This window comes from Prionailurus bengalensis, chromosome F2 (assembly GCF_016509475.1).
Source record: "Prionailurus bengalensis isolate Pbe53 chromosome F2, Fcat_Pben_1.1_paternal_pri, whole genome shotgun sequence".
NCBI classification, from domain to species: Eukaryota; Metazoa; Chordata; class Mammalia; order Carnivora; family Felidae; genus Prionailurus; species Prionailurus bengalensis.
The window spans coordinates 64399243-64414128 of NC_057353.1; the positions used below are offsets into that span (position 1 = coordinate 64399243).

General features: G+C 43.4%; 1 protein-coding gene across 1 annotated transcript in view; it reads right to left on the reverse strand.

Annotated features, from left to right (window-relative positions):
- The window catches only part of SNTB1 (syntrophin beta 1), a 236769-nt gene that overhangs the window by 26580 nt on the left and 195303 nt on the right, over positions 1 to 14886 (reverse strand). The window contains exon 4 of the mRNA XM_043601679.1: positions 9151 to 9290. Within this exon, the coding sequence (XP_043457614.1) occupies positions 9151 to 9290 (140 nt within the window). The remainder of the gene's footprint in view (positions 1 to 9150; positions 9291 to 14886) is intronic.

Sequence of the window (14886 nt, forward strand, 5' to 3'; positions counted from 1 at the left end):
CTGCCACCTTAATCCTCTCTCCCTGTAGGCCTGTCACACTTGCCAATTATGATGACAGTGACAAAAAAAGAAAAAACCAACATACATCCTCCATATGGGCAAGAGTACCTTTTTTTCTTCATGTTCAGCGACATCAAGTAAGCTTTGGCTAAGCAAAAAAAAAAAAAAAAAAAAAAAGTTTTCCCAAGGACTCAGAAAAGCTGAGGGATGAGAACAGCTAACGTTACAACGTGTTTGAAAAGTTCCTGAGTGCACCGCTATAAATTGCAACGCGGATGCACGTAGGCACCATCAACGTTTGTCAGCAGGAGAAGCAACGGCTTGTAAACTTCCCTGCATGGTGGTCGACACCAAGAACGTGCTGTGGGCATTTCTGATGCCACTGCTATGAAACACAATCAAATTTTCATCTTCCAGAAAAATATAAATTAAATGTGCCTGGGACTCCAAAAAAAAAAGGGAGGAAGGAAGGAAGGAAGGAAGGAAGGAAGGAAGGAAGGAAGGAAGTTAGGAAGAAAGAAAGAAAGAAAGAAAGAAAGAAAGAAAGAAAGAAGAAAGAAAAGAAAGAAGAAAGAAAGAAAAGAAAGAAGAAAGAAAGAAAGAAAGAAAAAGGGAAAGAAAGGAAGAAGTGACAAAAAAGTAACAAAAAATAACCCTAAACAAATCAACAAATCAACTATGAACTGTCTGAGGAAGTAACTCGATTTTAAAAGAACCCTGTTTCCTACTGGCTCTGGCCCTGGCCAGTTCTTGTGCAAGAGAAAAGACTGTCTCTGACATTCTGAATAGTACTGCCTCGCAAGGCTAAGGCAAAGGGAGGGGCACAGGCCGTTGCCCAGTTGCCCAGTTGCCCAGTTGCTGTGGGCCAGTGTTCTGCTAAATGAGGCTGTCCTGTCAAGGCTCAAGATTGACTCCTGCCCCACCCTCACCCCCTCAATTCATATGTTGAAGACCTAACCCTCAATGCCACCTATATGTAGAGACAGGGCCAACGAGGAGGACATTGAGGTTAAATGAGGTCCTAAGGCTGTGGCCCTGCTCTGGCGGTTTGACACCAGACGGCTCCAGCATTCTCTCTCCCCGCCGCAGGCACTCAAAGAGGTCACGTGAGCACACAGCAAGATGGCAGCCACCCACAGACCAAGCAGAGGGCTCTCACCAGAAACCAACCACACTGACACTGTCTTTGACTTCCAGCCTCTGGAACTGTGAGAAGGTAATTATCTGTTATCCAGGCAGTGGTATTTTGTTGCGGCAGCCCCAGCTGACTGCCACTGTGCCATACTTTCATTTTCATAATCACTCTGCAGCAGACATTAGGATCCTAGTGTTCAGGGGGAGGAAACAGGATCAGAGAGGTGACATGATTTGCTTAAGATCACACAGCCTGTAAACTGGGGTCTGACTGGGCAAACCCAGAGTATGAACCCGGGTGTCAAATCCAATACTGTGATCTTTCCTCTCCACCAGTAAATAAAGTTGTTGTTTTTAATTAATTAATTAATTAATTAATTTATTTATTTTTGGTTCCACATGAGAAACTTTATTAATGTAATTCAAAACTGCATAATCATCTCAGTGTGTATCCAAAAAAATAGAATTCAACACCCATTCATGATTTTGCTCTCATCCTTTACTCCTCTATATACCACCTTTTCCCATTCCCCTCCACAGAGGAAACCCCATACCCAAAATCTAAGGTAGGGATCCATCTAGAGAGTCTGGGTTCATGTTTTTTGCAAAAGAGAAGGAGGAGCTATGAGGATATATTCCCTACTATTTCCAACTCTGATTAAAATCTTCATCAGAGAGTCTTTGGAATCTCATACACGATGTTTTGAACAGAAGTAATGCCTTGCTGTCTTCAAGCATCCTGCCCACCCAATGTGCAGCCAAACGACGTTGCCTCCTACTTTTAAGACCAAAACAGAACCCCCTAGTTGTCGACTCCCCCAAGTTCTTTCTTTCGTTGTTTTTTTTTTTGAGATTTATTTATTTATTTATTTTTATTTTTTTAAATTTAACTTAATTTTTTAAAAATTTATATCCAAATTAGTTAGCATTTAGTGCAACAATGATTTCAGGAGTACATTGTTGTTTTTATTTTTTTTTTAATTTTTTTTTTTCAACGTTTATTTATTTTTGGGACAGAGAGAGACAAAGCATGAACGGGGGAAGGGCAGAGAGAGAGGGAGACACAGAATCAGAAACAGGCTCCAGGCTCTGAGCCATCAGCCCAGAGCCCGACGTGGGGCTTGAACTCACAGACTGCGAGATCGTGACCTGGCTGAAGTCGGACGCTTAACCGACTGCGCCACCCAGGCGCCCCTGTTGTTTTTATTTTTTAAGGAGATGGTTTTTCAGGCTTTTTGTTTGCTTTATTTTTATTTTTATTTTTTTGCTAACAGGATGGGTTTGAAAAAATTTCTTAGATGGTTCTATAATGATGACCTATGGATTTCCAGTGTGATGAAATTTTGGTTTTTTTTTAAGTTTATTTATTTATTTTGGAGAGAGAGAGAGAGAGAGAGAGAGAGAATGCTAAGTAGTCTCCATGCTCTCTGAGCAGAGCCCATTGTGGGGCTCAATTCCACAAACCGTGAGACTGTGACCTGAGCCAAAATCAAGAGTTGGATGCCACCCAGGCGCCCTGAAGCTGCTTTTAAAATGTGGCAAATATACTTATTAAACTCCAAAATAGAGAAAAGGTAAATAAGTAATAATAACCGAATTTATTTAGCACTTACCATGTCTCCTTATCAGGTAGGTAGAGATACTATCCACATTACAGATGTGGGACAAGAGGCACTAAGAGATCACAAAACTTGCCCAAGTTTCCAAAGCTGGTAAGTAGCTGGGATTTGGAGGCACGCCATAAGTTTCCAGAATCTGTGCCCCAGACCTGCCCCAGGGGATTCCCCAGAGCATCCATGCAATGGAACACTATGTAGTCACTACGTTGAAGCTAAGGTAGAGTGCAAAGTCTCAGTGGAAAATGCCTATGGGACCATGTTAAGTGAAAAAGCAGGGCACCACACAGCACATTTTGGGAGCTTCTGATGACTCTGTGAGCACTAGACCCAGGACAGCCTTCGAACTAATTCTTTGGTGGTCACCACAACATGAGGCAACATAAGACTTCTGACGAACCACCGGGAAGAAAGATGCACGTCCCTGCCGTGAAGTGTCCCTCTGACTGTGAACCCTGGGAGTATGAGAGGCACCAGAGCATGGTCTTCCAAATCAGAGGTTCTCCAACTGTAGCCTGCATCAGAAGCCCCTGGGGGGCTGGCTGGTTAACTCAAAGACGGGCTGGGGACCCTACCTCCAGTGTCTGATTCCATCGGTCTGGAGTGGGGTGGAGAGTCCGCGTGTCTAAGTTCCCAGGGGGTGCTCATGCTGCTGGTCTGAGGACCCCATTCTGAGAACCCCCAGTCTAAGCCACGGGTAGAAACTTTAGGTCTCTGATGGCATACAGAGCCCTGTCCTCACTCTGTCGTGTGATCTGAGTGGCTACCTATTGCGTGATTGAGTTGTCAGGAAAGCTAAGGAAAGATTTATGTGACATGCTTGGCACAAAGAGCCACTAAAACTCCAGGGAATAGGAACGTGCTTTTTCGGGGAGTGTGCAGAGAACAGGGGTTAAAAAGGTGCACGCAGAATCAGAATCCCAGGTGTATCTCTTACTGGCTGTATGACTGAGGGTGAGCTCCTTAACCTCTTAGTTCCTCCGTTTTACTTATCTGTGAAACAGGAATAAAGTCTAACCCTTCCAGGGTTGTGGGGGTTAAATGTGGTCATCCTGAGGACCACACCTGCCAGATGCTTGTTGAAAACATCCTCCTGACTCTGGAACCTAGAATCTCCAGGGCAGCGTCCTCAGGACTGGCCTCTGTTAAGAATCACCTCCAAACAGCCAGGTGATTCTCAAATTGTAAGTTTTGCCAGATAGGATAAAATCCATGTAAACACCTGGCCGTGATATACGCTCCTTCCACAAAGCTCAGCCACCAGTTGATTACTGCCTGGGTCTATGTGCAAATAGTCCTACCTTGGCCTTCTTGATAATATCACTCAAGATGATTCGTTAGAAAAAAAAGACACAAAGATGATTCATTAGTAGACGCCCTATAGTAAAACTTTAGGCACCGTGGCTCTGTATTCATAAATAAAAATTAATTGAACTGCACATTTAAGATTTGTGTATATACTGCTTATAAATCACACCTTAATAAAAGGTTTTAAAAAGACAGGAGTCTCCTTCAGAAAACTGCACTCGGAGATAAGTAATGCTACTAGACAGGCTACGTGCCCAAACGCTCATATATAAAGGACACACTCTGGGGGCGCTGGGTGGTTCAGCTGGTTAAGCGTCCAGCTTCGGCTCAGGTCATGATCTACTGGTCTGTGAGTCCCACTCTGTGCTGACGGCTGGGAGCCTGGAGCCTGCTCCAGATTCTGTGTCTCCCTCTCTCCCTGACACTCCCCCACTCACACTCTGCCTCTCTCGCTCAAAAACAAATAAACATTAAAAGAATTCGGGGCGCCTGGGTGGCGCAGTCGGTTAAGCGTCCGACTTCAGCCAGGTCACGATCTCGCGGTCCGTGAGTTCGAGCCCCGCGTCAGGCTCTGGGCCGACAGCTCAGAGCCTGGAGGCTGTTTCCGATTCTGTGTCTCCCTCTCTCTGCCCCTCCCCCGTTCATACTCTGTCTCTCTCTGTCCCAAAAAATAAATAAACGTTGGAAAAAAAAAATTAAAAAAAAAAAAAGAATTCAATAAAAAAGAAGGGACACGCTGTCATATGTGACTATGGAATAAACAAAGTAAATACGTCACTTTATGAGCTTAGCTATGTGGCTAGGGAAGCAGCTAATGTAACGGAAGGATCCAGAGTTTCCCTTTGACTTCTACCTCTTCCGGCAGTGATTTCCCTGCCAGCCCAGCCTCCCATCTCCAAGAGCCAGCTCAGTCTGCAAGGATAGAATGGTTTCTGTCTTCAGCTGAGGTAAACCCTGCTCCATAGCCTGGAGCCACTCAAGGGCTGCGACCCCTCAGTGTGATCACGTGATTCCAGGGATGGGACAGGTCGTTTTCCTTGTGTGTTTTTTTGTTTGTTTGTTTGTTTTGTTTTTGTTTTTGTTTCTGTCTGCTTTCCAAAAGTCCTTCTCTAGGAACATCCACAGGGCTGCGGAGGGAAGACGATCTTATCCAAGGCACGCAAACCATGGCGGCTGCCCCACCAGCCAAGGGGTCCGTTAGAAACCTATTTTCTCAAAGTCTATCTCTGCTAGGCTTTGGAGAGACAGCAGCATTTAACAGATGCATTTAACAGATGAGAGGACTCTCAAAGAGGGAGGGGACATGATTAGCCCAGGCAAGCACTCTTCCGGCAGGAGGAAAACTAAGACGGAAACTCTAGCTTGAGGGGATGAGCTAAGAATGAACAGCCAGGCCCGCCTTCACATCTTGAACATCCTCTGCCAAACAGACTACCAGCTGGAGACCAAGGGCATGATTATGAGCCTAATTTGATCATTGCTCCTAGGGCTAATACGCACATGCGATAACACACTTTTCTTCAGCAGGTCAGTAGTGAGGCTGGCTAATTTGGGAAAGAGGAGGCGGTTAACTGGGAGGTCAACCATTGCCACTGCTCTCTTTTATGTTTACATGGTAGGCGCTGAGGTTGCGATGCTGCGTCTTCTGTTCTAAATGAGCACAGTTTGCACTGAAAGGGTTTCCATTTTCGATTTCCGTAGCGGATGTAGGCCACGCATGCACGTTGCTCACAACCCAGACGTGGCTTATGAGCCTGTAATGGGTATTCCTGGGGCCCCACCCAAACCTACCCAGATGCCAGTCCCTGTGCCTGTGCACCCAGCCCCCTGAGCCGCTGGTGGCCTGAAGAGCCTGCAAGATGACCTCCCATGGGGCAGCCTGTGCTTTTGACACACTGCCGTTGGGCGTGTGCCAGTCCAGTCACTTGCCCAAACAGGGACAGATTGTGAGCTGGTCATTTATGCTCTAGGGCGGTGCTGTCCAATACAACGTTCTATAATGACAGAGATGTTAATTTGTGCTGTCCAAAATAGTAGCCACCAGCCACAACTGCTGAGGGCCTGAAATGTATTAGTGTGACTGAGGAACTGAATTTTTAAAATCCTGAATGCACGCATGCATGAATAAAAAAGCGGCCTCCGGGGGCGCCTGGGTGCCTCAGTTGATTAAGTGTCTGACTTCGGCTCAGGTCATGATCTTGCAGTCCGTGAGTTCGAGTCGCTCATCGGGCTCTGTGCTGACAGCTCAGAGCCTGGAGCCTGCTTCAGATTCTGTGTCTCCCTCTCTCTCTGCCCCTCCCCCACTCATGCTCTTTCTCTCTCTCTCTCTCTCTCTCAAAAATAATAAACATTTAAAAAATCTTTAAAAAATAAACAATAAAAAAAAGCAGCCTCCATTAATCAGAATGCCTTCAAACTATGAGAAGAAAGCTATGAATTAGGTCAAGTTTTACTTCCAATTTGCCTGAGAGTTACCTAGAAATTTTACTTAAACTTTTGTTCCTGAAAATCATTATTTTTTTTAGTTTATTTATTTCGAGAGATGGGAGGGGAGGGGCAGAGAGAGAGGAAGAGAGAGAATCCCAAGCAGGCTCAGCACTGCCAGTGCAGAGCCCAATGCGGGGCTGGATCTCCCAAACTGTGAGATCATGGCCTGAGCTAAAATCAAGAGTCAAACGCGTTATTAACCCACTGAGCTACCCAGCCGTCCCTTTCCTGAAAATCATTCTAAGAGGATGAATCCAACTTCTCTTCTTAGTATCTGGAATACAGAGACTATCGTCTAATCTTTCTTTGGTTCTAGTTGTGAGAATGCCTCAGAATCTGAACATCAGTGCCCATGGGTGAGGTCTGAGGACGTAAACTGTGGAAAAGTGAATTTAAATGGATCCCAAGACACAGCCTGAAATCTCCATTGGAACAGGAACATTTTAGGATGTTTGGGTTCTGATTATTGAGGTTTTTTGTAAATATCAATAATACTTTAATAGCTATCCTACCAAAGATTTTGAGGCTTAGGATACTCAAAAATTAAATTACTATTTTATTTTATTTATTAATATCTAAGTGATCTAGGCTTGGTCCCTGGTCCACGAAGGCCTCCTTTATTCACCTCTGGGGCCGATGATCACCTTCTTCAGGCCATACCTGCTGTTCTCTATAATCACCATAAGTGGAAGATAAAGGCTTTTAAGGAGTTTCAGCCCCATTCACCAATGCCATTTTAATCTTCTGTCCCCTCTTGTTCTGCCCCTGGGTCTCCTTCTCTTCCTTGTACCTGAGCCTGGGCTATAACCTGTTTGGCACCTTAGTCCCTTGAGAATGGAGAACCCATCTTGTATGTATCTCTTGCTCAGAACAGATGCTCCTAAAACCTCAGTCCACTATGCTCTTTGTCTGTTGGACCAAACTCTTTTCAGAATTTGTCCCACCTTGTTCAATAATTCATTCAGCAGACATTTTACGGCCCAATATTGCCCAGGCACTATACCAAGGAAGCCGTAAACATTATGTTAGCATACTTACCTTCTAGATAAAGAAAGAGAGGTATAGGAGTGATGAAAACTGTGTCCATTATCACAAAGCACATACAGAAAGAGCTGGCAACGGGCACCAGGTCTGGAAGTTGTCAACTACTTGAAGGCAAGACTCAGATTTGATGTGCTTTTGTGCTCAGGATACAGACTTTCAACAAGGGGATAAACACCTGATGCATTAAGATAATATGTCACATGGACAGGGGCGCCTGGTGGCTTAGTCAGTTAAGTGTTCGTCTCTTACTTTCAGCTGAAGTCATGATCTCATGGTTGATGAGATCAAGCCCTGTGTTGGGCTCTGCACGGACAGCGTGGAGCCTGCCTGCAATTCTCTCTCTCCCTCTCTCTCTGCCCCTCCTGTGCGCATGTCCTCTCTCTCTCTTAAAATAAATAAATAAACTTTATTAAAAAAATTTTTTTTCTGTGTGTTCCAGTACCACCGTATTTATGGACTTGGAAACTTGAATTTTACATAATTTTCACATGTCATGAAATATTTGTTCTTTTGCTTTTAAAAAACCATTTAAGGGGCGCCTGGGTGGCTCAGTCTGTTAAGCGTCCGACTTTGGCTCAGGTCATGATCTCGCGGTCAGTGAGTTCAAGCCCCGCGTCAGGCTCTGTGCTGACTGCTCAGAGCCTGGAGCCTGTTTCCGATTCTGTGTCTCCCTCTCTCTCTGACCCTCCCCCATTCATGCTCTGTCTCTCTCTGTCTCAAAAATAAATAAACGTTAAAAAAAAAAACCATTTAAAAATGTAAAAACCATTCTTAGGTGATGAACTATAAAAAAATAAATAAACTTTAAAAAAATTTCACATTGGGGCACCTGGGTGGCTCAGTCAGTTAAGCATCTGACTTCGTCAGGTCACGATCTAGCGGTTCATGGGTTCGAGCCCTGCATCGGGCTCTGCGCTGACAGCTCAGAGCCTGGAGCCTGCTTCAGATTCTGTGTCTCCCTTTCTCTTTGCCCCTCCCTTGCTCATGATCTGTCTTTGTCTCTCAAAAATAATAAAAAATAAACGTAAAAAAAAGGTCACATGAACAATAGCTGTGCACGGAAGGTCCTAAGAGACAGACACACGCCTAGCAGCCCCACATGCATAGGAAGCACCATACTACTGAGGAAGAACTTGCTATGGGGTCTGTCGTGCCGAGAAAACTTTAAAAAGCACAACAGGACATCCCATGACAATCTCTGCGCCACCGAGCGAAGGATGATTCTCCCTAAACTTCAAGATTGTAAACACATGTGCACAGTTCACCTCAAAAAGAATGGGGTGGAGACCCCCCAGGAAGGTGACTAGGCTGGGACCTTCTCACAGATGTCACTGCTCCTTCAGGATGGATAAAGCAGTTTGTTCTTTGTCTCTGTGTTGCCCCAGGTTTGGCCATAAACAATAATCAATCTACTGGATAAAAACGTGTGGCTCTACTCTGCAGGAGCCCTCAGTTCCTGATGCAACAGGGAGCAGGAATACAACGTGTTGAAATCATTGTAATTGACTAGAAAAGCTTCAAGCTGCAAACACATCAGATTCAAAGACAAGGTCATGGCTACCTGGTGGCAAGAAGAGGGTACGTGTGAACTGGGCTGAACCAGGCTTCCTTCCTCCGTGGCATGCTGTCATAGATTAAAAGATCCTTCTCGGTCAGTACGACCAGGGCAGGCTTCCACTGTTTCTCACTCTCCCCGGGCACCTGAAATGGAAAGCAGGGCATCGTCAAACAACAGGTGAAGGAACAGTGACTAGAAAGGAGAAGCTGGCATCCCCCCAATCAGAAGACCCAACGGTAGGAGTCCTTAGTTCAGGTTGTGAAATCCAAATGAGAAGAAACCATTCACGGCCGCAGGACTCTTGATCCTTGAAACTGTGTTTCTCAAGGCGCCCCGGTATGTGTCGTCAGTACAGCCAAGAAGCAGCCCAACTGTCAGACATCTGTCTCTGTTTCTCACCTGCCAGTCAGCACTGAAATCATTATTTCATAGTGGCATGCAGATGCTTGGGGGAATAAGCACGCCCAGATGGCTCTCTGGTAGAGTACATTGTTTTTATTATAAGATGGTAAGGTTTGAAAGCTTTTGAAGAATATCCAAAGGCTCTGAAAATGTATTATGGAGGCAAATGTCTGTCTGGAGAGGTAGGAGACATCACAGCCTTTCGCTTTGACTGTTTCTGTGATTCGGGCACCATCTTAAAATTCTCTTAGTTCCACTCAGCACGGAAAGTTCCTTAACCCAGAGGGATGAAATGACCTGGCAGGGATACGAGAGGATTAAAACATCAGTTGGATGTTTGGACCAGCTGACCCTTAAGGTCCCTTCCAATCCCGAGAGTCAGTTAGCTCAGGTCTTATCTCACGAGCCACCCCTCTCTGCCCAAACTCTGATGTGCTGATGTGTGATATGATGATGTGTTGATCATTCCCAATTCTGCATGTGTTCTTTCATCTGTGAAAATTCCCCCCTTCCAATTTGAACGTTGGGTCTTAGGATACATCTTGATGCTCAGTTTGGAACAACTCAATGTGCTAGCCTTGGTACTCAAAGCATGGATCATGTTCCAGTAGCGTCAGCATCACATGGGAGCTCGCAAGAAATGCAGAGCTCCAGGCTCATCTTAGACCAACAGAATCAAAATCTGCATTTTAACAAGATCTTCGGGTGACACGTATGCTCATTAAGGATTAAGAACCAGTGCTCTAGATGAGGTTAAGGTTTTCTTTGACACTGGTGAAGATTCAACCCTTTCATAATAAACCATAATCCAAAATCTATTCAAAATTAAATGAGGCAGTAAGATAAATAAATGATAAAACTAATTTCTTCCCTTTCTATTTGTATTGTTACCTTTTCATAAGTGCCACAATGACATCTGTATTGAAGTGGCTTTAAGATTGAATGATCACAGTAGAGAAGGTGGGCAGGATTGTGGAAGGGGTGAGCTTTGTAGGTCGTGTACTTTTATGGGCTGCTTGACTCTGAGTCCCTGCTCCATTATTTATTGCCCCTGTGACTTTGGGCAAGTTATTATTCCCTATGCGTCTATTTCCTCACTGATAAAATTGCACAGACAATGGTTAAGAGTGTTTTCTCTGCAGCTAGAGCGCCTGAACATAAATCACAGCTCCTCAATTCACCAGCTGTGGGATCTTGGGCAAGTCAGCAAATCTCTTTGTATCTGTTTCTGTATCTGTAAAATGGGGAAATAATAGGACCTATACCAGAGGATTATTGTGAAGATTGGGTTAAAATGTCTAAAATGCTGATCACAGTGCACCATAAGCATCATTTAGAGCCTGTTAAGTGGCATATACCTCATAATGCTACAGTGGAGACTAAAGGAGACTGTGCACGGGGCACCTCGCTGGTTCAGTCAGTAGAGCATGCAAGTCTTAGTCCCAGAATTGTAAATTCAAACCCCAAATTGGGCGAGGAACCTACTTTAAAAGAATTTTTTTAAGATACATGAGACAGTGTACATAATGTGCTTAGCATAATATCTGGCAGATGGTAAGACCCTCCAGTGAAATTTAGGGTGGGAAAATTGTAGCAGACTCACTGAATTCTAAACTTGTCAAAAAGGTATTCATTGGAAAGGCAACAGTATGACAAAGTACTGGTTTTCCTTGAAAAAAATTATAAGGCAAGCCAAGAATATCCTTGGTGTTAACAATTTCAATTCATTCTTTTCCCATCCATTCCAAAGTTGTCCCAGGAAGAATTCATTACAAAATGATCATGCACCCCTTACAGCAATTCCAAATAAAATCTCCCTTTCAAGAAGGAAGAAATCCTCAAAAAGCTATTTAGACTAGAATGTGAATGACTACCTGGCATATTTCTCCCATTATGCATTTCATACATATATATAAAAAAAAAAATATCCAGGGTTAGCCTATTGCTTTTTTCAATGGAACAATAGCACCTTTAAGAGATCAAAATGAACTGATACAGAAAACAAGGTATTAGTAACCCACAAGGTGACCACACTATAGTCTCAAAGCATAAAGTGTTTGGGAGTTTGGAGTAAATTTTTTCCAGCCTCTACATTAAACTTAGCAAATTACTTTTCCAGTTCATTAAATAGGACTGGAAAAGCTACAAATGATCCTCCCCAAAGTGCCTATCTTCCTTACCTAGTCAGGTCTAATCCATTAACTTTGACTGGAACCATTTAAACGTGAATACAACTAAGCATCATTCTTCAAGAACAATATTAAGTTTGCAAAAATAAACCTTACCAGTGAATGCCAACAGTAAAATACAGAAATTTCTAATGGTGGAGTCACAAACTCACCCACATGTCAAATGGTATATATATGTATGAATAATTCTAAAGCCCTAAAACACAAAATGGTTTATTAAAGACTGCTTCATGGATTTGTTAACTGTGCCGTAAGAATACTCAGAGTGGACGTTTTCCACTGTTCGTGTGCGCAGAGCTTTCATTTTAATGCTATCTGAATGCTTGAAGCTAGAAATCGGCCCATGAGGACAACAGACTTCCAAGGAGAAAAATGTTATGTTGAATACAGGTTTCTAAAACCATACTTTATGCCACGTGAGCTTCGCATTTGCAAAGCCTTTCAAGAACACTTTTCTTCAGGCTGGAGTATTTGTGCTGTTGTTCAGTGACAACTTCCATTATAAATCCAAATTTCCTGGCACCCAAATTTTCCCCAGCATTAATGCAACAGTTCTGGGACACGTCTACATTTTATTAAAACGTGGCTCCTGAAACAGATGTGACAACTTCCATCTCGATCCCGGCTTCCTGCCATGAGATGCGGCAGCAATCAGCGTCTCAAGAACTGATCATGTTTCTCATGAAGAAGGCAAAGGGGAAGAAACGGAAACACACAATCCTGAAATTACTCCGAAGCACATCTGTGGTGAACTGAATCCTGTCTCCATGGTCACTTCTGTGGAGCATGAGAGAAAAGGTTGACAAAATGGCAAGAAGAATTTGAGAGAGTGGAAAGAAGTCTCTGCTAACAACTGAGGGAAGTAGAAATAAATGTATGAAATGAACATGTCGTATATCTTAAACCCAGGCAATGTTACATGTCAATTCTATCTCAATCAAAAACACCTGAGGGAAGAACAGTCACTGAATCCTCTGTTGGAGACAGGTTTGCTACGTCATTGAGGTCAGGAGGAACTTTCAAACTTTTAAAATTCATTGGACACATCACATCATTCATTCATTGTGTTCACATCACAAGTCACGGAACAAAATGGGGTTCTGGATGGGGTTCCAGTTTGGCTGAGATCTGAGACTTTATGTCTTTATCCTTCCATCACCCACACCTTTGAGTGAGGTTCCTAGCAACCACTGGGACACAGTTAGAAGACTGCTGACCGTGTTTCCTCTAAAATATCTAAAATCTGAAGATTATTTTCAAAGAGACAGTTTGACCAAAACCTTTCAGTGCCTTTTTTGCAGGTATTTCCAGAAGAAATAATACTGTTGCTTAGGCAAAGCTGTAATGATGAAATTAAGGAATGCATATTGAGTGCTTAGAAAAGTGCCTTACATACAGTAAGCAAGCAAACCTTTAAAAATATTAGCTATTCTAATTCCAAGAAATACATGCACCCCATGTTTACTGCAGTATTATTTACAACATACAAGATATGGAAGCAACCTAGGTGTCCACTGACAGATGAATGGATACAGAAGATGTAGTGTGTTTACACAATGGAATATTACTCAGCCATAGAAAGGGATGGGATCTTGTCACTGGTGACAACATGGATGGACCTAAAGAGCACAATATGATAAGTGAAATAAGTGATATGGAGAAAGACAAATAATATAAGAGTTCACTGATATGTGGAATCTAATATGACAAAACTCATCAAAAAATAGAAACAGATTCAAATACAGACTGGTGGTTGTCAGATGAGAGGGGGATGGGAGGATGGGTGAAATAGGTAGAGAAGAGTCAAAGGGAAAAACTTGCAGCTATAACATAAACAAGTCACAGGGATTCAAGTACAGTATAGGGAATATAGCCAATAATATTGTAATAACTTTGTATGGTGACGACGGTAACTACACTCACCATGGTGATCATTTCGTAATTTATATAATTGTTGAATCACTATGTTCTACATCTAAAAGTAATATAATATTGTATGTCCACTATACGTTGATTAAAAGAAAATATCAGATATTCTGATTGCCACATCAAGTAAGAATAAACGAATATCAAACAAAAGACGTAAGTAAACTTGGGCAAGAGTTCCTTGCCTTCACGGGTCTAATGTCCTCCCTGGTGGGAGAATCGGCTAAGACAAAGTTATTGCTAACAGCCCCTCCAACTTGAAAATCAGATCATCTTTTTCGGTTCAAAATTCCTGGCTACTAGGCTGGGACCGCTTTAGTTACTAGGACCCTTGCTTTATACATCTCCTTTGTTCTGCAGGTTCTGTTCACAGGGGCAACAAACAATGTATGGGTCTTTTTTTCTCTGCTTGTGCCAAGTCACTCTTCCTAACATGCTTATTTTCTAACTCCTACTTGAACACAGGGGTGGCAGGGACAGCTCAGAGGCTTTGGAGCCAAACGGCAATATCTTCAAAATCTGGCTTTGCCACTTCTCAGCTGAGGGATTTGAACTGCTATAAGCATTTGTTCACTGATGTGTAACATGCCGATCGTGGCCTCCTGTGCATATTTTATGAGGATTAAATGAGAGAATGTATATAAAGCACTTCCCATATGGCAGATACTGGAAATGTTAAACCAGCCCCATCACACACCTCACACAGCTACCCTGCTAGGGAGGAAGGTCTGGAGACCAGGTGAGTGACTAATAGGATAAATCAAGTTCACAGAGGAAGAAGGTCAAGCACAAGTTTTGTTTTGGAGATCATGGCTATCTCGGCAACTTTTTACTTTAAGCCTTTTCACTTCAGATTGCTAGGAACTTAGAACAAAGGACCAGATACCAGGGTAATAATAATTAGCAGTTATCAACTTCCAAATGCTTTACAAACATTAGGTAATTAATCCCTGCACCAACTCTCAGAGAGGCAGATAAGGATCCCCGCCAGTTCACCAAAAGGAGAGGAACAAGTTTCAATGCAGCCATGGGAACACAGGGAACACGGTACAAAGTCACAACCTGCAGCCTTCTTCTGGCTGGCCCTGAACAACCCCAGGACCCAGCAATCGGGAACCTGGCGGGACACCCACACCTGGATGCAGAGCAGGATGGAAAGGAAGCGAAGGCAGAGAATGGGAAAGAGGACTAGAAGGCAAGTTCAGAAACAGAGCTCTGCAGG